Genomic DNA, 23357 nt, shown 5'->3' with positions numbered 1-23357 from the left:
GAGCACGTGGATTACACAGTACCACATAAAAACAAATAGAAACAAAACAAAAAGGTATTGTGTTCAAAATACTACACACATGAAAAAAAAAAAAAAAAAAAAGTTCAGTGGTAAAGAGTATTTGCCTAGCATGCATAAAGCCCTGGGTTTCATCCACCCCCCAGCACAACCAAAAAGTCCAGGTATGAAGGGTAGTGGGTAAATAGAGAAAGTCATGACACAAGACTGACATAAGTGGGTTAACTGCCAAACCTGGGTGGAGAAATACTCTGTCAATGCATTATTCTAACATATTTTCCTTAATAAAAGTTAAAAATATATAAAACAACCTCAGTTCTGAAGATTTTCAACCCATAAGGTTAAAAAAAAAGAAGGATCCTGGCATAGCTCATATGCCAGACTGGTGAACCAGAACTGAAAGGTTAGTTTTCTCTTAACTTAATCCCTTTAGTTCAAGACGATTTGGGAATCTTCTGCAGGAATTTGCAAACAGGGATAAGCTCTGTGCCATCTTCCCTAGGCTATCTAAAGTACACCTGATTGTAAGGTGGCCCCTTCACGAGATATCCCTCATTCCCAGAAACCCCTTATCCCCCATTCCCTACCACCTACACTCAGAGGCCAGTCCCTAGCCCTAAGAGAAGCAATACCTATCCATGAGCATCACAGAAGTATTCTGGCACAACCCCAATAGAGGAAATTCAATTAAGACTTAATAGACCCAACCACTCTCTTCAAGCCCTCCACACTTTCCCTCCTCTCCCCAACAAGGTAGGGATGTCCCATGAACAAAGGATACTGTACTGGTTCCGATGCTTTGCATTCTCCTTCATTCTCTGTAACTGTTGCTGGTGACATTTCATGCTCCAAGGATTATAGTGTTTGAGCTGGGAACTTATACTCCCCTTTTTTTCTACACTGTAGTATAAGACTTCAGATTTCTTTAGCCATTCAAATTCTTCTTCTAACTTATGGCTATGAAGATATAAGGTTCCAATAAGTCATAATGTCAAAAAATTCAGTGTCAAAGATGCATGAGGGAGCTTTCTGGAGTAATGAAAAGTTAGATATTTTGATATGGTGATGGTTACAAACTCATTAAACACTTTATTTTTTTTTATTTTTATTTTTTTAAGAGAGAGAGAGAGAATTTTAATATTTATTTTTTTTAGTTTTCGGCAGACATAACATCTTTGTTTGTATGTGGTGCTGAGGATCGAACCCGGGCTGCACGCATGCTGGGCGAGCGCGCTACCGCTTGAGCCACATCCCCAGCCCCATCATTAAACACTTTAAATGGGTACATTTTCTCATTGTACCTCATTATCATGAGGTCTATTTTATCTCATTAAAGTTAATTAAGGGGCCATGCCATCACTATTTTCTACAACAAGGGAAACCTAAGAAGCAAGATCAGCCTCTGCCTCCCAACTTCCAAGTCAGGCAGCTTCTATTCCCCTATTCCAGGCAATACCCTCAAACCCACATGTGGTACACAGGTTCATCTGACTTCCCATCTGGAGACTGGGAAAATCTTAGGTGAAATCCCATATAAATAAGTTAATCTACTTGGCCACATTATTTTTATATATATATATTTTTTGGTACCAGGGATTGAACTCAGGGGCACTCAACCACTGAGCCATATCCCCAGCCCTATTTTGTATTTTATTTAGAGACAGGGACTCACTGAGTGAGTTGCTTAGTGCCTTGCCATTTTTGAGACTGGCTTTGAACTTGTGATCCAGCCTTCCGAGCCCCTGGGATTACAGGCATGTACCACCACGTCTGGCCATATTTGATATTTTAACAAGCTTTGCTAACGTATGGTACTTGAAAACTCTGCCCAAACAGATCCTTGAGTTTCACAAATGTCCCCCATAATTAGTAAGCAACCTGAAGTAAAGGGGTAGGTAACTCCTGTCACATCTACAGGACCCAGGCTATAGCCTGGCACAGAGCAGCAGTTGAAGGAATGTACACTAAATCTCTTTTTACAGCTACTGCTTCAGCTGTTAACCAAAAATGTCATGACCTAACCCAGAAGTTAATTAAAGAGATGCTGGGCATGCCATGTGGGAACTAACCATTGAAAGACAAGGCACCTATAAGCCCACCATGAATTTTCACCTCCAGGGAACTCAGTCAGCTATAACTAAGAACCCCAACACTGACCTTCCCACAGAGCCCAAGGATTCCCCTATTAGTGTACCTACCTCTTCATCTTCTCCTCTTTCCGGTGCTGGCGCACCCAGTCCTTAGGGGTCTTTTCCGTTTCTAGCATGTGATGTTTTTTGTTTGTCCACCTTAGAAGCTTACTTTTTGGTTCACAGTCTGAATTGTCTACAAAGTCCACAGTTCCGTGGTCCCCTTTTAATGGATACGCTATTAAACACAAGTTCCTGTCTTCATCTTCTTCAAAGCGCACAGATACCACACCTGGAAATGGGGCGAGGAGCAGAAGGAGCTTTAATTCCACAGAAAGATGCTTTCTAAATAACATGATTGTAACATTTGTTGTTTTTCTTACCCTGTTCCTTAGTCTCTATGTTGCCAGAGGCCCCAAACTCATCTGCAAACCTAACAAATATCAAAACAGCTAGAAAAAAATGACACCATACAAGACAAGCGATTAGGGAGCAAACATGGCCGAGAGTCTTCCTCTCTAATGCACTCAACAAGGCAAGAGCCAAAGAATTACAAGACACATTTTTCCATCATTGAAAATGTTTTATTAATTTTTGCGTAACTCTTCTAATACTAAGAGGATGCAAAAACATTGCTCTTTATATCTTGTGGAAATTTTTAATGCCCTGAACAGAAACTCCGACCGCCTGGAAGCTTGCTTTAAGGCAGAACCTGAACGCAAGGAAACACAAGTTTGTCACAGGGTAAGAGGCATCTAAAAGTAAGGAAGACTGGGTAAGCAAAGCAAAATAAAGGGGCAAACAAAACAAACCACACAGCACAACAGACACCCTAGCAAAGGCTTACTGTAGCACCCCCACTTAGGTAGGTGCCTCAAGCCTTTTGTCCTTCTCAAATATGCTTTTTATTAGTCTTTGCAGTTTCTTGTCACAAAAATAAATAAATAAGTAAATAATCAAATACAAGATAGATAGGGTTGGACCAGGAGGACAGACACATTGTGGCCTTGAAAGCAGCTCTCCACCCTTGAGTCTCTAGAACCTGCCATGTGTAATTAGACAGTCTTTGAGGAGGGAGCTGTCAGTAGGAGCATTTCAGCAGGTGCCGATGAGTGCCTTACAACCGACTGGCTGAACACCTTTCCTCCCAGGCCTCTCTGCCCCAGGATCACTCAATCTGCTCAGTCCTTGCTGCCCGCCCGCTTGCTTGCTGCAGGGGAATGCGTGCTGAGAGAGATGACACTTCTGAGGTAGCCCCCAGCTCTAGGTGCAGAGGAGCCAAGGTGGGGATTTCAGGGGACCACACTTCCCTGTGGCCATGGGGAAAAGGACCAGAGGAAAAAAGGGGGCAAGGGTGGCCAGCTAACAAGGGAACTCTGGCTTTGTCCTGGAAAAAACAAGAGAAGGACCAAGTGAGGGCCCACAACTCCCCCCACCCCCACCCTAACACACATGCATTTCAGAGTACAGAGAGGTGCCCAGAACATTCTGTTTTTTAAAAAAATAATATTAAACAGTCCCAGAAGAACCTAAGTTGTTCTGGTCTTTTATATATCCAGTAATACCCACTTAAAATTAATTTCTTTAATATGTTCTCCTTTGATTTACAAAAGTTCCCCCCCAGACCACACCATGCTGGTGGCTGCTTATGTCCCCCCAAAGAATCATTATAAAAGGAAGAAAAAGCTACAATATGTGAATCAACCATTTGCCTTCATGTAGCAATTTTGGGGATTTCCATAATTGCAAAGGGCTTCAGCTAATCAGCACAGTCCTCCCACTCCTGCATTCCATCTGACTCAACCCTGCTCCCAGCCTACCTAATCACCAGGGCTTCTGGTTTCCTGGAGGACAAAAAGCAGGCGGCAAGAATTCTGGGTAAAATCCTCCCAAAGTCTTCCCCCACTGTCCCCACCATGGGGGACTATGGGTTACTGTGATCAAGAGACACCTGAACATAAAACACAACTAAACTTCCACCAAAAATAAACTCAAAACAAATCCACAAAACAAAGCACAATTGAGCAATCTTACCAGGGCTTGAAAACTGAGGGTGTGAGGTGCTGGGCTGAGGGCCAGGAGGAGGGAAAACACAAAGTGAGTGGGAGGGGGTGAGGGTTCCCAGGATGGCTGCCAGGGCCTTCCATGGCCGTGATTCCTCACATCTCCTCACCAGCCTGGCGACCCCTCCGGCAGTTGGGGGCTCACCTTTGTACTGGGGAGTGAATCTGCGCATCTCAGCTGGGAGGGTCTCGTAGAACTGATGCTCCCTCGGGACCAGGGGCTTGCACAGGGTCGTCTCATTGAAGCGTAGAACACAAGAGTGCCCCCCAACCTGGTGGACAAAGGGCTCCAGCAGGACGCCCTTGGTGCGGGGCTCCACGTCCATGGCCCTGAAGGCTGGGCTCATCCTCCGGACGCAGACGGCAGGGAAAACGGGGAGGCAGCAGGGTCTACGGCCAGCTCGTCCTCCGTCACTTGTCTTGCCTGATCCTCCTTCTGTTTGGTCTCCGCTCCTAGGTTTGTGTAGGCCAGAATGCTCTGCCGGAAGCAAGCACATTGATTTGTGGGAACCGCCTTAGGTTCCAATTCTCCAGCAGAAAGGCAAACAGTACAAGCTCACTTAGGGTTCCGCCCACGCTGCCCACCCCAGCCCCGCCTCTTCCCTCAGAAAGATAAAAACACCCTGAGCTGAGGGAGGAGAGGGAAGGAGAACAAGGCAAATGAGAACACGCAGAAACTGTGCTCCAACAGGGACACTACAGCATTACAAAGTCACCTTAACAGACAAAACACAAAGCCATGAAAAGGTAAAGATCAAAGATCACAATTTCAAACATTATATTCAAATTAAATCTTACCATTGTCTAATATGATAGACAAACTTAAGGTGAAAGGTGCTCAAATTTATCCATTTAATGCAATTTCTACAGGGAAAACCAACTTATCCATCATCTCGGACTTATCCGCCCAAGGTATCCACACATACTGCCCCAGTCCAAGGCCAAAGACAAGCTCCATTAACCTTATTAGCAGTGGAGCTTGGGACCAGCTTTAATGATTAACGTCTGTATTTAAAAACAACCGATCAAGGCTGGTTAACTTCATTTAAAAAGATACATAGTGTTCTAGGTCAACCAACTATTTTTATCAGTTCTATCCTGATCACTAAAAGCTGGGGCACACCTTTAAGCCAAAGTTGTGCTCCTGGGGCAGTCAGGGCTCTTATCCACCATAAGTCTAGGACCTTAGTTCTGATTATGCATCCAGATGCCACAACTGGATCTCAGCAAAGCACACCTTTTTACACATCCTATTAACTGATTCAAGGCATGTCAGGCTAGGTATGTTTTCTGGCTATAATTTATAGACAATGTAGTTTCTACTAGCATTCCTTACAGGGCTTAAACCACTGTATGTATATGTACAGGGATCTTACTGGGAACTTGTGCAGTTCCCATGACTCCATCTGCGACAGTGAGAGTGAGGAAGGGTTTGCTGAGTAAAAAGCTCATTACAGAACTTCTTACTTGGTCCTCTGGATACTTTTAATGAGGTAGACACTACTCTCCCTACTGCAGGCAATGAAGCCAATTTGAGGAAGTAGAAAACACACCCACAATCACAGTTCCCAAATGAAACTTAAAATCCTAGACTGGAGGATGCCTTAATTTTGCTGCGTATATGGGACATTTAGTTTGTCCTATAAAAGTGCTTTCAGGTGATAATGGCCTGATTATATTCCACCATTATGTACAACTATAATGCATCAATAAAAAAAGTGTTTTCACCAAAATTTATATCTTCTGTAATAGCCTCTTTTAAAGAATTTAATTTGGTGGGGTTTTTTTAATATTTATTTTTTAGTTGTAGTTGTCAATACCTTTATTTTTTTTAATGTGGTTCTGAGGATTGAACCCAGGGCTTCACACGCAGTAGGCAAGTGCTCTACCGATGAGTCACAACCCCAGCCCTGTGATAATCTTTTCCTTTCAGAAAAGCCCACTGTTGACCCAGCTGGATTCAAGGATTTGAAGCTTTATTATATGCAAAGAACACAGACCTCAAAGACCCTGATTTCTCACCTGATGCTACCTTCTCATTATCACAGGAAGCCCTCTCAGGCAGGTACTGAGAAGAGTTCCCAAACCACACAGGCAAAGTGACTATAAGGATGAATACTCTAGTCATTTCAGACTCTCTCCAGAAGATAGAGCTGAGGTGCCTAGTTACACAAGCCCTTTTACTTAGCAACTTAGCAAGAAGCAGTCTCAAAAATTTTTTTAAAAAAGAACTGGAGCTGTAGTGCACACCTGTAATTCCCAGTGGCTTCGGAGCGTAAGGCAAGAGGATCAAGAGTTCAAAGCCAGCTTCAGCAACTTAGTGAGGTCCTAAGCAACTTAACCAGACCCTGTCTCAAGGAAAATTGTCAAAATGACCATATTACCAAAAGTACTATACAGATTTAATGCAATTCCAATCAAAATACCAATGACATTCTTCACAGAAATAGAAAAAGCAACCATGAAATTCATTTGGAAAAATAAGAGACCCAGAATAGTCAAAGCAATCCTTAGCAAGAAGAGTAAATCGGGAGACATCACAATACCAGACCTTAAACTATACTACAGAGCTATAGCAACAAAAATGGCATGGTATTGGCACCAAAATAGACATGTAGACCAATGGTACAGAATAGAGGACACAGAGACAAATCCACATAAATATAGCTATTTCATACTAGACAAAGGTGCCAAAAACATACATTGGAGAAAAAAATAACTTCTTCAACAAATGATCCTGGGAGAACTGGAAATCCTTATGCAGCAAAATGAAATTAAACCTCTCTATCTCACCCTGCACAAAACTTAACATGGATCAAGGACCTAGGAATTAGACCAGAGACTCTGCACCTAATAGAAGAAAAAGCAGGCCCAAATCTTCTTCATGTTGGCTTAGGACCTGACTTCCTTTACAAGAAATAAAATTAACAATCAATAAATGGGATGGATTCAAATTAAAAAGCTTCTCTGCAGCAAAGGGAACAATCAATAACGTGAAGAGAGAGCCAACAGAATGGGAGAAAATCTATCGCATGGACATCAGATAGAGCAACCCAATCAATAAATGGGCTAAGGAAATGAGCAAACACTTCACAGAAGAAGATATACAGAAGATATACAATGAATCAACAAATATATTTTAAAAATGTTCAACATCTCTAGCAATTAGAGAAATGCAAAACAAAACTAAGATTTCATCTCACTCTAGTCAGAATGGCAATTATCAAGAATTCAAGCAACAAGTACTGGCGAGGATGTGTGGGGAATGGTACACTGATTTCATTGCTGATGGGACTGCAAAATGGTACAATCACTTTGGAAAGCAGTATGGAGATTCCTTAATAAACTTGGAATGGAACCATCATTTAACCCAGTTATCCCACTCCTCGGTCTATACCCAAAGGACTTAAAATTAGCATACTACAGTGATGCAGCCACCTCAATGTTTACAGCAGTTCAATAGCTAAATTGAGGAACCAATCCAGAAGACCTTCAATAGATGAATGGATAAACACACTGTGGTATATATACACAATGGAATATTAGCCTTAAAGAAGAATGAAATTAGCGGCTGGGGTTGTGGCTCAGCAGTAGAGCACTTGCCTCGCACGTGCGACGCCCTGGGTTCAATCCTCAGCATGACATTAAAAAAATAAATAAAGATATTGTGTTCAACTACAATTAAAAGTAGAAGAAGAATGAAATTACAGCATTTGTAGGTAAATGAATGGAGTTGGAGAATATCATGCTAAGTGAAGTAGGCCAATCTCAAAAATCCAATGGCCAAATGTTTCCCCTGATAAGTGGATGCTGATCCATGGGAGGGGGGAGGGGGGAAGACAGGGAAGAATGGAGCAACTTTAGACTGGGCAGAGGCAGGAAGATGGTGGAATGAATCAGACATTATTACCCTATGTACGGGTATGACAGAATGAATGGTGTGACTCTACATCATGTACAACCAGAGAAACGGCAAGTTGTGCTCCATTTGTGTAAAAACAATAAAAGTGGGGGGCCCTCGGGATGTGGCTCATTGGTAAAGAGCCCCTGGTTTCAATCCCCAGTACTAATAAACAAACAAACAGGGCCGATTTTACTTCCCCAACATCAAATCTGCTCCAAATTATAGTTCTATACAGACTGGTACATACTAGGTTTTATTTTGAGACAAGGTCTTTCTAAATTACACAGGCTGGCCTAAAGCTTGCAATCGTCCTGCCTCAGTCTCCTGAATAGCTGGGATTACAGGTATGTGCCACCACACCCAGCTGTCCTATTTTATTTAAAACCAAAAACCAAAAAGCTCCCATTGAAAAGAGTAGGTTATGATGGCACATGCCTGTAATTCCAGCTGCTGTGGCAGCTGAGGCAGGAGAATCACTATTCAAGCTCAACTTGAACAACTTAGTGAGATAGTCTCAAGATTAAAAAAAAAAAAGTTAACTCCAGCATAGTAGAGCATTTGCCTCACATGGTAGCAGAAGCAAGATGATGAAGAGAACATTATCATTTGGATAGCATCATGATCATCATGATAAGACACACACATTTAGCCATTATTGTAGCTCTAAGGCCTGTCACCATCAGAAGTCGACCTGTGGCAGATGTGGTTACCCTGCCAAGGGCAAGAGAAAGTATAACTGGAGCGCCAAGGCAAAATACCACCAGGACTGGTCAAATAAGGCACCTAAAATTTGTAATAACACAGATTCAGGGAGGGATTCCATGAAGAAACTCCTAAACCAAGAGGGCAGCATCCAGTTCATCTTGAGAGTTTCAACAATTAGCCACCCAATAAAAATTCTGGCTTTAAAAAAAAAAAAAATAGGGGTTGGTGTTGTGGCTCAACAGTAGAGCGCTCACCTCATGTGCGAGACCCTGGGTTTGATTCTCAGCACCACATAAAAATAAATAAGTGAAATAAAGGTATTGTGTCCTACTACAACTAAAACCTAAAAATATAATAATAAATAAAATAGCCAGGTGTGGTGGTGCATGCCTGTAATCCCAGCAATTTAGGAGATTTGAGGCAGGAGGATCACAAGGTTTGAGGCCAGCCTCAGCAACTTAGCAAGCTGATATCTGAAAATTAAAAATAAAAATGGCTGGAGATGTGACTCAGTGGTTAAGCACTACTGTGTTACATACATAAATAAAAAAAGAATCTATAGGCAGAATTAATATCATTAAAATGGCCATATTACCAAAAGTACTCTATAGGTTTAATGCAATGCCAATCAAAGTCCCAACAGCATTCCTCGCAGAAATAGAAAAAGCAATCATGAAATTCATCTGGAAAAATAAAAGACCCAGAATAGCTAAAGCAATTCTAAGCAGGAAGAATGAAACAGGTGGTATAGCGATACCAGATTTTAAACTATATTACAGAGCAATAGTAACAAAAACAGCATGGTACTGGTACCAAAACAGGCAGGTAGACCAATGGTACAGAATAGAGGACACAGAGACCAATCCACAAAATTACAACTACCTTATATTAGACAAAGCACGCAATGGAGAAAGGATAGCATCTTTAACAAATGGTGCTGGGAGAACTGGAAATCCATATGCAACAAAATGAAATTAAATCCCTTTCTCTCACCATGCACAAAAGTTAACTCAAAATGGATCAAGGAGCTAGGAATCAAACCAGAGACTCTGCATCTAATAGAAGAAAAAGTTGGCTCTAATCGCCATCTCGTGGGGTCGGGCTCCAAATTCCTTAATAGGACACCTATAGCACAAGAGTTAAAATCAAGAATCAACAAATGGGACGTATTCAAACTAAAAAGTTTTTTCTCAGCAAAAGAAATAATAAGTGAGGTAAATAGGGACCTACACCCTGGAAACAAATTTTTATCCCTCACACTTCAGATAGAGCTCTAATCTCCAGAGTATACAAAGAACTCAAAAAATTAAACAAGAAAACCAATAACCCAATCAACAAACGGGCCAAGGATCTGAACAGACACTTCTCAGAGGAGGATATACAATCAATCAACAAATACACGAAAAACTGCTCACCATCTCTAGCAATCAGAGAAATGCAAATTAAAACTACTCTAAGATACCATCTCACTCCAGTAAAAATGGCAGCCATTATGAAGTCAAACAATAACAAGTGCTGGCGAGGATGTGGGGAAAAAGGTACACTTGTACATTGCTGGTGGGACTGCAAATAGGTGAAGCCAATTTGGAAAGCAGTATGGAGATTCCTTGGAAAGCTGGGAATGGAATCACCATTTGACCCAGCTATTCCCCTTCTCAGACTATACCCAAAAGACCTAAAAAGAGCATACTACAAGGACACAGCTACATCAATGTTCATAGCAGCACAATTCACAATAGCTAGACTGTGGAACCAACCTAGATGCTCTTCAATAGATAAATGGATTAAAAAAATGTGACATTTATACACAATGGAATATTACTCAGCACTAAAAAATATCAAAATCATGGCATTTGCAGGGAAATGGATGGCATTAGAGCAGATTATATTAAGTGAATTTAGCCAATCCCTAAAAAAAAAAAATGCTGAATGTCTTCTTTGATATAAGGGGGGGTGACTCAAAACAGAGTAGGGAGGAAGAGCATGAGAAGAAGATCACCACTAAACAGGGACGAGAAGTGGGAGGGAATAGGAGGGAGAAGGGGAATTGCATGGAAGATGGAAGGAGACCCTCATTGTTATACAAAATTACATATAAGATGGTGTGAGGGGGAAGAAAAAAAAGAGAGAAAAATAAATAAATAAATAAATAAATAAAACAAAATTCAGATACATTCCTGCAGTTTTTTAAAAAAAATATTTTTAGTTGTTGATAGACACAAAATCTCTATTAGTTTTATGTGGTGCTGGGGAGCAAACCCAGTGCCTCACACACGCTAGGCAAGTGCTCTACTACTGAACTACAATCCCAGCCCTGCATTCCTGCAATTCTTGTTTCAATTATGTTCAATCTCTCAGTATGAACCTCAGTATGACCTCACTGTGCAAAATATGTTTCACATTTCAAGGCACACAGAAGTGGAGCTTCTATTCTCGGGTCTCTTACAGGTCTTATCCCTGTGAAAAAATGAATGATCAATTTCCCAAGAATTATACACAAAATCAACTTTCTCCCTAGGGACCTTAGGCCAAAAGAAAGAAGGGCTCCAAAGCACCTGTTCTTTTCTTTTACCTGTTTCTGTGTGTATGTGTGTATATGTTTGTGTATGTATGTGTTTTCTACATGCAGTTTGAGCAGTAGGATCTCTTTAATGGTTTTTAAACATCCAAAGACTAAGGTTCAGTTTCTCAGAAATCCTGGATTACTCATGCAATGTGTGGACCATGTACCTATCTATGGAGATTGGGAATAACTACAAAATACTGGTTTCAGATTTAGCTTTCCACATTGCCTCACAGGCGTCCATGAAACTATGAACAGATAAGGAACATTTGAGCATGATCCTAGGCTAGGTAATAGCTTTTCCCCAGTTGATCCCCAAGATTTACAAAAGACTATTAAAGGATCTGCTGGAAACAATGCCTTAATATTCTAAACTTTTTAAAATATGCAAATAAATCACAGCTATAACTCATGAAAGCCTCTGAGCCCTTTATAAAACCTCTGAGTCCTTTAAATCACTCATCCAGAATCTAGTTAATGATGTTACCAATGGGATCCACTGGGGCCACTTACTCTGCCTCAAAAAAAGCTCCAGGGTCAACATTGAGTTATGGCAGAAAAATAACCTTCATCACTCAAACGTCCTCCCAAATGAGCTCTAGAATCACCACTCAGCACATATGCACACACAACTGAAGATTGCATCAGAGTCAGTTACTGAAATACTCATATATAGCTAGGGATTACAGATGTGTACCACCATCCTATGTATGTTTAGTTTTATAAGAAATTGTTAAACAAATTTCCAAAGTGCTATACCTTTTTGCATTCCTATCAGCTATAGGAAAAGGTGGGGAAATTGCTTAAGCCTAGGAATTCGAGATCAGCCTAAGCAACACAGTAAGACCTCACCTCAGGGGTTGGGGATATAGCTCAGTTGGTAGAGTGCTTGCCTCACCCTGGGTTCAAGCCCAAGCAAAACACACACACACACACACACACACACACAGAGTTAATAAGACCTCATCTCACGGTAAAGGGAAAGGGAAAGGGAAAGGGAAAGTCAAGAGGAAAAAAAAAAAAAGTTAAACATACCAGGCATGGTGGCATGCCTGTAATCCCAGCTACTCAGGAGGAAAGTTAAGGTGTCTCAGCAAGATGATACCAAAGAGGGTTGGAGCTGTGGCTCAGAGGTAGAGCGTACCATGTGTGAGGCACTGGGTTCGTTCCCCAGCACCACATAAAAATAAAATAAAGATATTATGTCCACCTATAACTAAAAAAATAAGTATTAAAAAATAATAATTTTAGGCAAAATAAAACCAGGAAGCAAAGAGGAAAGCTATCATTATTTGCTTGGGGAGCACTAGACTGACCCACCTGGATACACAGCAACAAACTACAATTAACCTGAGAAAATGCCACAAACCCCAAGTCCACTGTTCCACAAAATCAATTCTTAGTAAAACACCATTTATACCTTTTACCCTCTAACATCCAGTAATAGAAGAGGAATGAAACAAAAAGAGTTACTTTTACTCAAATTGCATTATGTACTATTAGGATCCAATAAAAGTATTCTTACTAATTTTTTGGTTTTTTTAACCCCCCCCCCATTAATCTGACTTATTTTTTAACTGATAAATAAATTGATTTTTAAAACAGTTTATTTAAGCAAAAGAACAAGATTCAAGATTGTATAACCTATATTGTCTGGATTATAAAGACAAAGACTGATGGAAAATACCACTATACCACTGAATTATACACTTAAAAATGGTTAATATGGTCAATTTAGTGTATATTTTATCACAGACAATAACTAGAAGAAAGTACCAACTACTCACAGGGGCCATGGCTATCAGTCCTCTAAATTCTAAAGAGCTTATGTAAGAAACCAGGCATAGTGACACATTTCTATAATCCCAGTGACTCAGGAAACAGAAATGGGAGGACTACAAGTTTGAGGCCAACCTGGGCAACTCAGCAAGACCCTTTCTCAAAATAAAATAAAAAGGGTTGGGCTGGGGATGTAGCTCAGAGGTAGAGTACTTGCCTAGTGCAAGGATCTGGGTTCAATACCCAGTACCAACCACACACACACACACACACACACACACACACACACACACACACACAACAAAGCAACCTTGAATGCCTTGAAGTCTCAAATGCCCTAAAGTGAAAGAAACCTAATGCAGGTTTCCCAAATAAGATGACAATATACAAAATGAAACAACATATAAACTTTTTAAGTGTGTGGCACTGGGGATAGAACCCAGGGCCTCATGCATGCTAGGCAAACACTCTTCCTATAAGCCACATCCCCAGCCCAGAAAGAAACTTTTCTGAGTTGTCAGTAATAGAAAGCAGATGGATCACCATCCTTGAGGACTGACTATGTAACCCTTCTGTTCTCTCAACAGAAAGCGGTACACTGGGGTCACAGAAAGTATCAAAATAATGCCCAAAAGTGTAGGGGAAAAATACTGCAGTTGTAGAAAAGTCTGCTTTTTAAAATGTGTAAATTTTTGTGATTTTTCAATCCAAATCCATAAACAACCACTTTCAATCTGAACATCCATTTCTTATCTAATTGTCTTCATATTGTAACTTCTTTTGTTTAAAGATGGTATTTGTGCCAGCTGCAGTGGCACATTCCTATAATCCTAGCGGCTCAAGAGGCTGAGGCAGGAGGATCGTGTCATGCCAGACAGCAAAAAGCAAGGTGCTAAGCAACTCAGTGAGACCCTACCTCTAAATAAAATACAAAAAAGGGCTGGGATGTGGCTCAGTGGTCGAGTGCTCCTGAGTTCAATCCCTGGCACAAAAATAAATAAATAAAGATGACATTTGTGATTATGTATTATTTACTTATATGCACATTATATATCAACTTCCAGTGTCACAAAACCTGTCCTATAGTAGGTGATAAGATCATTATTCCCTCCTTTTCAGTTTTCTGAATGTTTCTAACTCCTTAAAATATTCTTAAACTCTGAACATATATTGGTTTTGCAATGGGAAGAGAAAACAGGGCAGGGGAGGAGGATTCATGGGACAGAAACAAGAAAACAGGGCTGGGGTTGTAGCTCAGTGGTAGCGTTCTCACCTAGCATGCATGAGGCACTGGGTTCTATCCTCAGCACCACATAAAAATAAAGACAAAAAAAAAAGTTCATCAACAACCAAAAAGAAATTTTAAAAAGAAAAAAAGAAAACAGCTGCCAAGTTTTTGAAGCTTTTAAATTCATCTACAAGCAAGCACTAATGCAGTCACTGTATGCTAAGAGTTTTACTCCATGATGAAAACTCTGAGAGATGGATCACACAGAAACAAATGAAGATAACTACCCAATGAGGAATGTCCCTAAGGCATATATACAAGGCACACAAAGGTCAGAGGAAGTAGTGACCAAACTCCTCAATCTTCAACAACAATGAGATATGTCTGTGCCAGAAATGAGAGCTCCTGTTTATCAAACGCCTACTGTTTAAATAGCTCCTCCATTCTCACAAATCCCTGGAGTAGATCCTATGATACTGTCCTTAAGTGATTACACTGAAGCACCATATCACCTAGGTCTTGCTGCAGGAAAACAACGGGTGCCTGAGATTAAAGAATTACTGCTAAGTATGTTGGAATCACAGGTCTAATCTTTTGTTTTTTAATTGTAGATGGACACAATACCTTTATTTAATTAATTTAATTTATTTTTATGTGGTGCTGAGGATCAAACCCACTGGCTAACATGTGTTAGGCAAGCGCTCTACCACTGAACCACAACCCCAGACCCACAGAGCTAATCTCTACTTTTTAATTTATTTATTTATTTGTTTGTTTGTTTGTTTTTGTTATTGGTGATTGAACCCAGGCGCTGAACCACTGATCCCACATCCCCGGTCCTTTTTTTGTATTTTATTTAGAGACAGGGCCTCACTATGTCTGCCTTTGAACTCCTAATCCTCCTGCCTCAGCCTCCTGAGCTGCTGGGATTACAAACATATGCCACCACGCCCAGCTCATAGGTCTAATCTTAAAGGAGCTGCAGCTCATCTGGCTGTGAGGATCCCCCATGACACACAGTCAATGAACCTACTAAAGCAGCAGGACCAGAGAAACGAGACACAAAAGCCTTATATAAACTCAACTCCTGGGTTCCAACACTAGATGTTTATTTTTCACCTTCAACAGCATTTTATTCTAGTTTTAATTAAAAAGAAAGAAAGAGGGCTGGGGATGTGGCTCAAGCGGTAGCGCACTCGCCTGGCATGCGTGCGGCCCGGGTTCGATCCTCAGCACCACATACAAACAAAGATGTTGTGTCCGTCGAAAACTGAAAAATAAATATTAAAAATTTAAAAAAAAGAAAGAATCCACAAGTTGTATAATTGGAACTATTTCATTAAAGTCATATAGCCATGCAGATCCTTTCCCCAAAGGCAAAGGGAAAAGTAAAACAGCAAATTCAGTTCCAAAAATCTGTACAAACTTTTCTGTAAGGGGCATAGCAGCCTCTCAGCTGCTTCTCCTCTTTCCAAGTACCAGCACAAATACATTACCCCATCTTTGCATTATCAGACTTAGATTTATGGAATGACAGACTATAAAAGACCTCAAGATCAAGTGGGATAGGTAGAAGGTGCTTTTGGCCTACTAAAGAATATGTTTATCAGAATTGCCTGCTAGAGTTAAAAAAATTTTAACCATTGAAAAACTTTATTTATCAGCTAAAAATCAATTTAACTTCAAAATTATTTTTTAAAAAAATCAGCACTATGAGAAAATATGTCTGCTATTTTAAGCCCCCCTCAAATTTTTTTTAACAAACAAACCCAAAAAAAATCTCCTTCTAAAACTGTAGCATCACTCCAAGTAAATCTAAACTATTCATTCTGAGGTGTCATATGTGCCCTTTATCAAAATATCAAATTTTCTTGTAAATAGCTAAATGTATTCAATATAACATCAAGAATTTTCAGTTTTCCTTAAAAAGACAATTCTTCTTCTTTTTTTTTTAAAGAAAGAGAGAATTTTTAATACTTATTTTTCAGTTTTCGGTGGACACAACATCTTTATTTTATTTTTATGTATGTGCTGAGAATCGAACCCAGCGCCCTGCTCATGCCAGGTGAGCACGTTACCACTTGAGCCACATCCCCAGCCCTCAATTATCCTTTTAGGGCAATTCTTTATCTCCAGTACCCCATCTGGTAAGAAAGTACATAACAGGAACTCATAAGTGACCCTCTTAGATTGGTCAAAATTGCTGTAACATCTCAATCTAGAGGGATTTTGCTACCTCATGTTATTGTTCTCCCATGTGCTAACAATAATGGTCCATCAGCTTCAGACAAGAATATATGCTCCTGGGGCTAGGGCTGTAGCTCAGCAGCAGAGTGCTTGCCTAGCACATGTGAGGCACCGAGTTCAATTCTTAGAACCACATAAAATAAACAAATACATTCTGTCCATCTACAACTATAAAAAAATAAAAATAAACAAACAAATAAATAAAAGATTATATGCTCCATTAACCCCTGCACAGCTCTCAGACTGTTGCAAATCCAAATGATACAAATTCAAGGGCTGGAGCAGTAGCTCAGTGGCAGAATGCTTGCCTACCACATGACAGGCACTGGATTTGATCCTTAGCACCACATTAAAAAAATAAATTAAATAAAAGCATAATGTCCAAATGATACAAATTCATTCTCTGAAAACAAAGTGTACTGAAAATGATTCAGAACTCATGGGCAGCCACAGAACAAGGACAGCCCCAACATGTCTGGACCAACACCCAAAAGGGTTCTACCCACTAGATGGAGGATCAAGTGTACCCTACACTGTACCAGGTCATGTGCCCAGGGTAGCTCTGACAATTTCTCTATTTTCAATACCTTATGTAGGTAAACATTTCCCACAAGGATTTGCAAAATATCCCAGCCTCATTGATCAGTCTGGCAGCTTTTATCACCCAACTTCGTTACCTGAATGCAGTGAATATTCTTCCAGGACTAACCCAGAAAACGAGAAAGGGAGATAGGACCGTTAGAAAATTCCAGACTGCACTGGTCCCTCAGCATTATATCCTAATACAGAGCCACTTGCCAATTATCCTTCACAAATCCCAAGATTTCTTTCTAAAATAAAGAACAGTAAAACATCTTAAAATTTTTTCTTTCAGGAAATCAAGTTCAACTATACTCAGTTCTGAAGTAAAAGTCACACTGATCCCTTCAAAATCATGGGTTAAGAACACAGTGGTTTCAGTCAAGCAAGACTGAATTTGAAGACCAGGATTGAAGGCTAACAGGGCACTTCCACTTTTGATATCCACCTTCTCTGGTTCATTACAGGAGCTTAAGTTATTTACAAAGTAAAACCACTTTGAAAGAGAAATAATTTTTGGAGGGGGGGAGAGATAGAAGCTTGTCTCTTCCCTTCCCCCACCTCATCTGCCCCACACTAATGGCCACACCCATCAGTTTTCAGAAACCAACATCAATCAACTATCAGCTAGTACCTCTGCAAAGTCAGCCCTCCCCAAAGCCCCACGACCCTTATCCTAGTCTTACCGACCTCCTCTGCTCCCCAATACAGGGGACTGACTATCTCATAAAATCCTTGAACAAGAGACCCCAGGAAGGTACTACTCTTGTCAATTTCTTATGGCTCAGCAGAGATTCTACGAAAGGCAGGGACAGCTCAAAGGACCTGGAAAGAGACACTTGTTTTTCAGATACACACACACACAAGAAAAACCCAAATCCTCAGCACTGACTCTGCAACCAGCTCATCTACTTCTCTTCCTATTCCATGAAAGAAATCTTTTGCCTTACACATAAAATCTGTACTCATAATGGCAGAAGATAAAAAAAAGTTCAATAAGATTTAACTTGGAGCCCACATCTGCAATCCCAGCTATTCAGAAGGCTACAGTAGGAGGATTAAGACCAGTTACAGCAATTTAGCAAGACCCTGTCTCAAACAGACCAAAAAAAAAAAAAAAAAAAATGACTAGGGACATAGCTTCGGGGTAAAGGGCCCCTGAGTTTAATCCCTAGTACCAATAAATAAGTAAATAAATAAATAGGACTGGGGATGAAACTCAGTGATAAAGCACCCCCAAGGATTTAATCTCTACCACCAAAGGTGGGGGGGATTAATTTGGGAAGTCCATAATCCCAACAACATAAAAATAAATGATTTAACAAGTTACTGGTAAATGTTTTTGATGTCAGGTTGCTCAAACTCATAAAAAGATACAATCTACAATACTACATTCACCCTCCTCTTCCTTCACCAGGATAACTAGGTAAGTTCTTAAGGAAACTGTGACTGTCTAGCACTGCAAAGAAGAACTGGGTGTGCAAATCTCTCCATGTAACCCCATGAAAGAAGGTAGATTGTCAACTTTACCAAGATGTTACATCATCCCCTATTCATATGGGGGGCGGAAAGTGCCACAGCATAGTCCTCACCTCCAAGTTAAAAGCATATATAAAACAAATGGGCTTCAGAATAAAGGGTCAGGTTAATCTCCCAAAAATGATATTGCAGTTTTACCAAAAACATTTATTTTGTATACAATTGGGGTACCCCCTCCCCTCGTGTGTATATTACTGAAGACTGAACCCAGGGCATTCCACCAATGGGAGATGCTGATCCCTGAGGCAAGAGGACTGCAAGTTCAAGGCCAACAAATACTGTTGATTAAATAAATGTCCAGTCACCACTATCCCCCCGCATACCCAAATACCCATGTAGAAACCAGCAAAATGGCTATGTGCTGCAGTGCAGCCTCCCTGGTCACGGAAACCACCTGCAGAACATATAGACAAATGGACAGCAGGAACAGACTAGATAGCACAGACCTGTCTCCTTCCTTCATTCCCAGGATCTGAGCCCTAATTCAATGTCTCTAACAACCGTAGTGGTGTCCTTTAAAACATACATGCCAGGGCTGGGGATGTAGCTCAAGCGGTAGCACGCTCACCTGGCATGTGCGGGGCGCTGGGTTCGATCCTCAACACCACATAAAAATAAAATAAAGATATTGTGTCCACCTAAAACTAAAAAATAAATATTAAAAAAAAAAACACATGCCAGAGTAAGGAGTTTCAGAAAGATTGATGGGCCACTAATGAGGGGAGCCATAACCAGGAGCGGGCTACAGGATTTCTGGGGGTGTATACTATATGGTATGTAAAGTAAAAATTTTTTTTGAGACAGGCTTCTGCCTCAACCTCTCTAGAGGTTAGAATTATAGGTATGCACCACTGTACAAACAGCCTGAACTATAAATTAATATATGTATTTTTTAATATAGTTTTTTAGTTGTAGTTGGACCCAATACCTTTATTTTTTTATTTTTATGTAGTGCTGAGGATCGAACCCAGCACCTCACACATGCTAGGCAAGTGCTCTACTGCTGAGCCATAACTTCAGCCCCTAATGTATGTATTTTTAAATCAATGCTGCCAAATGGTTACACTGCAGAAATCACAACCAACTTAGGCTGAGGGTTCCAGTGAGCGTATCTCCCATCACTGAGAGGCAAAAAGTTGTATTCAGGAGAGCACCAAATGTCTCCAGATGTGGCCATGGGAATAATAAGGATGTCTGCAGGTAAAAAGGAGCAGAACTAATTCATAAAATGTGTAAAAAGCATAATTTCTAAAGAATATTTTATTGTGAGAAGTCCAACTTCATCTTATGTATCTGTAAGTTGATTTTGGGTTAAACCCAAATAACTCTTCTAAAACCTTCTTCCTGGTGAACCAGGGGCCACCTTACATTTGGTCATAAATAGTACTTTACCTACTCTCAGCATCTGTTTTCATATGTAAGGAGATATAGTACAATCAATTACATAGAGCTGCATATGGTGGGAACAAGATCAAATATCTAGCCTACTATCAAACATGTATGCTAAGCACTCCCCAAATATGAACTTTCCTCAAGTCCACTGCCCCACATTTCTTCCAAAGAGTTCAATGGAAGATGAAGGTCACATGGAGGACTTGACAGGACCTAGTAACTTTGGACTTGTGGAAAGAGAATAAAAAAGGGGGACTTCACAACAGGCAAAGAAATGGAGTGTCAAGGTACATGACAGTCTTTTAAAAACACTGACTTCTTATTTTTATTTGTTTTACTGGTTATAAGTATGAGAAAATTACCATTATTAGTTTGGGATTTCCTCATCCTACAGATTTTCTTCCACGTGTTTTCTATTCCTTACATAAATAAGTTTAGGCTGTTTGCCTTTTTCACCCAACAAAATCAACTTTACATTCCTCTCCCCACCTTTCTGTTTGCAGTGTTTGTAGTGAATTGAACACAAGGCTTTGCACATGCTTAGACAAGTACTGTACTACTGAGCTACATCCAAACTTTTTTCTTTACTGTGGTAAAGTATACATAAAATAAAACCTACCATTTTAACTATTTTTGGATACACAGATCAGTAGCATTTAGTATTTTCACAATGTTGGGCAATCATTACCATTATCAGTTTTCAGAACTTTCATGTTCCTCAACTGAAACTGTATCCATTAAGTGGTATTTCTCCACTCCCCTCTTCTCCTAGCAAACACCATTTTACTTTCTGTGCCTATAAATTAAAACACTCATAAGTGAAATCATTCAATATTTGTCCCTTGTTTTGGCATTTTTGTCCTAAATTAAATGATTTTAGCTTCTTTCCATGTCTGATTCCTTTTAAAGGTTGTATTATATTCATGCATAATCATAATTTACTCAGTCACCTACTATTTCCAATTTTAAACTACAACAATAATACAAATAAGCATCCTTGTATTTGTCTTCACATAATTGTACTAGTATTTCTGTACAAGTACTGAAAAAATCTCAGAAGTGGAAATGCTAGGAAAGTTCATATATAAAAAGATTGTACCTCATTTCACAGTGACCTATAATGTGTGTGAACTACAGATTCTTTTTTTTTTTTTTTTTTGTACTGGAGATTGCACTCAGGGGCACTCAATCGCTGAGTCCCTATTTTGTATTTTATTTTGAGACAGGGTCTCACTGAGTTGCTTAGTGCCTCACCATTGCTGAGGCTGGCTTTGAACTCATGATCCTCCTGCCTCAGCCTTCTGGGCCTCTGGGATTACAGGTCTACGCCACCGCACCCAGCGTGAATTGCAGATTTTGAAGCACAGTGGTGGCATTTTATATTAGAACAATTAACCACGTGGAAAGAGAAGGGAAAAACCTGGTTTTACAGAGGTCCTGCAAGTTTGGGTAAATGAATTCTGGCAGCAGGAAATTAGCATTTATTCAGAGTTTTCTCTGTGCTAACAGCCTTCTTTGCACTATATTACTGAAAGAGCAATGAAGAGATATAATTCCTATACATATTAGAAGCACATGAAAATATTGGGAAGAAAAATTTATATGAAAAACTATGATGTAGAAATCTCTCAAACTAGCCAGGTATAGTGGTGCAACCTGTAATCCCAGTGACTTGGGAAGCTGAAGCAGGAGGATCACAAGTTCAAAGCCAGCCTCAGCAACTCGGTGAGACCCTGTCTCAAAATTTAAAAAAAGGGGAGGGGCCTGCAGGTTCAATTCAATGGTAGAGTGCCCCTGGATTAAATGGCTAGTATCAAAATAAACAAAAACTTTCAAGCTTCTTTATTAGTTTCATATCACATGTTTAAGGCAACCTAGCATGTTCATGAATTTAATATCTGGTTATTTGAAGATGTCAAAAGTGATGGCACACACCCGTTATCCAACTACTCAGGAGACTCAGGGAGAAGGATCACAAGTTTGAGGCCAGCATGGGCAACTTAGCAAGATCCTGTCGCAAAATAAAAAGGGCTATGAATGTAGCTCAATGGTGGGTTTAATCCCCAGTATGCCCCCTATACACACACACACACTAGAAGAACCAGTCCTAAGCCTGAGAATGTTCTGGAGGAAGGGGATAACAGGAGCATCTCTTCTAGAGCTATAACACCCAAGAGGCCAAAATAACTAAGACCAAGCTGACATCTCTTCATTATCCCCAGTCTTGAGATAGCTTGCTTTCTTCCTTCATTTATTTATTTTGGTACTGAGGAATGAACTCAGGGGCAAACAACCACTGAGCCACATTCTCAGTCCTATTTTGTATTTTATTTAGAGACAGGGTCTCACTGAGTTGCTTAGTGCCTCACTTTTGCTAAGCTGGCTTTGAATCTGCAATCCTCCTGCCTCAGCCTCCAAGCCTCTGGGATTACAGGCGTATGCCACCAAGACCAGCTCCCTGGGCTTCCTTCTCTTAATGAGTCTCTTTATTCAATTGGAGGGGGGCTATCTTCCCTCACTCAGGTTCTGGACCCCCCCAAGGTACAAGAACTGTTGTGTCTCAGACATTTGTCCCACCTGGCATGACCTCTTTAAGGTCACCTCCTCTATTTCATGGCAGGGCATAGGGTCCCTGCCTTTTCCATGTACTCATGGGGCCTACTGTCCTGCAACAGGGAAATCAAGGAAGCAAGGAGGGCAATGAAACAGAGTTTAGTACTTATCCACTGTGCTTAAACTTTCTGGGGGAGGGAATTAAACCCCCAGAGAATCTAAAACATCTATGGGTCTTTCTCTTGAAAAAAAAAAAAAAACACACACACACACACCTTCTGAATTTTGCATATAATCTGGGGAGTGGTCAACCATAGATTCTATCTTTAGAAATGCTGACACAAGAATCAAATTAGAGGAATGTAACAGATATTGAGCCTTCACAAATCAGGACAAAGATATTTTATGAAGTGTCAGAAATAACTGAGAAGATACTGAATTAAGCTGCAGACACTTAAGGAATGGTCAAGCCCTCAAGAAAAAATGTTCAGCAGATAGCTGGAAGCAGTAGAACTGGAGCTGAAGTGAATCTAAACAGAAATCATATTTGGGCCAGGCACGTGGCTCATGCCTATAACTCCAGCAACTGAAACAGGATCAAAAGTTCAAAGCCAGGCTCAGCAACTTAGCAAGCCCTATCTCAAAAAAGGCTGGGGGG

At 40.4% G+C, this 23357-nt stretch overlaps 1 protein-coding gene across 7 annotated transcripts in view; it reads right to left on the bottom strand.

Annotated features, from left to right (window-relative positions):
* Window positions 1-23357, bottom strand: part of Ip6k2 (inositol hexakisphosphate kinase 2) — a 30426-nt gene that overhangs the window by 3772 nt on the left and 3297 nt on the right. Inside the window, exons 1-5 of one of the 7 annotated variants that reach the window (XM_048794556.1) lie at window positions 12418-12440; window positions 4356-4688; window positions 2531-2599; window positions 2217-2439; window positions 800-975 (exon numbers count right to left, since the gene is read on the bottom strand). In XM_048794556.1, the coding sequence (XP_048650513.1) occupies window positions 800-975; window positions 2217-2439; window positions 2531-2599; window positions 4356-4688; window positions 12418-12424 (808 nt within the window). In that variant the 5' untranslated portion in view covers window positions 12425-12440. Of the gene's footprint in view, window positions 1-799; window positions 976-2216; window positions 2440-2530; window positions 2600-4355; window positions 4689-5008; window positions 5979-11184; window positions 11208-12417; window positions 12441-23357 lie in introns of those variants that run through there. The other 6 variants (XM_048794559.1, XM_048794558.1, XM_015487252.2 and 3 more) reach the window with 6 other exon arrangements.

Source organism: Marmota marmota, unplaced genomic scaffold, assembly GCF_001458135.2.
Source record: "Marmota marmota marmota unplaced genomic scaffold, marMar, whole genome shotgun sequence".
Classification (NCBI taxonomy): domain Eukaryota; kingdom Metazoa; phylum Chordata; class Mammalia; order Rodentia; family Sciuridae; genus Marmota; species Marmota marmota.
The sequence above is the reverse complement of the archived record's forward strand: the minus strand, read 5'-3'. Positions and strand labels throughout refer to the sequence as shown.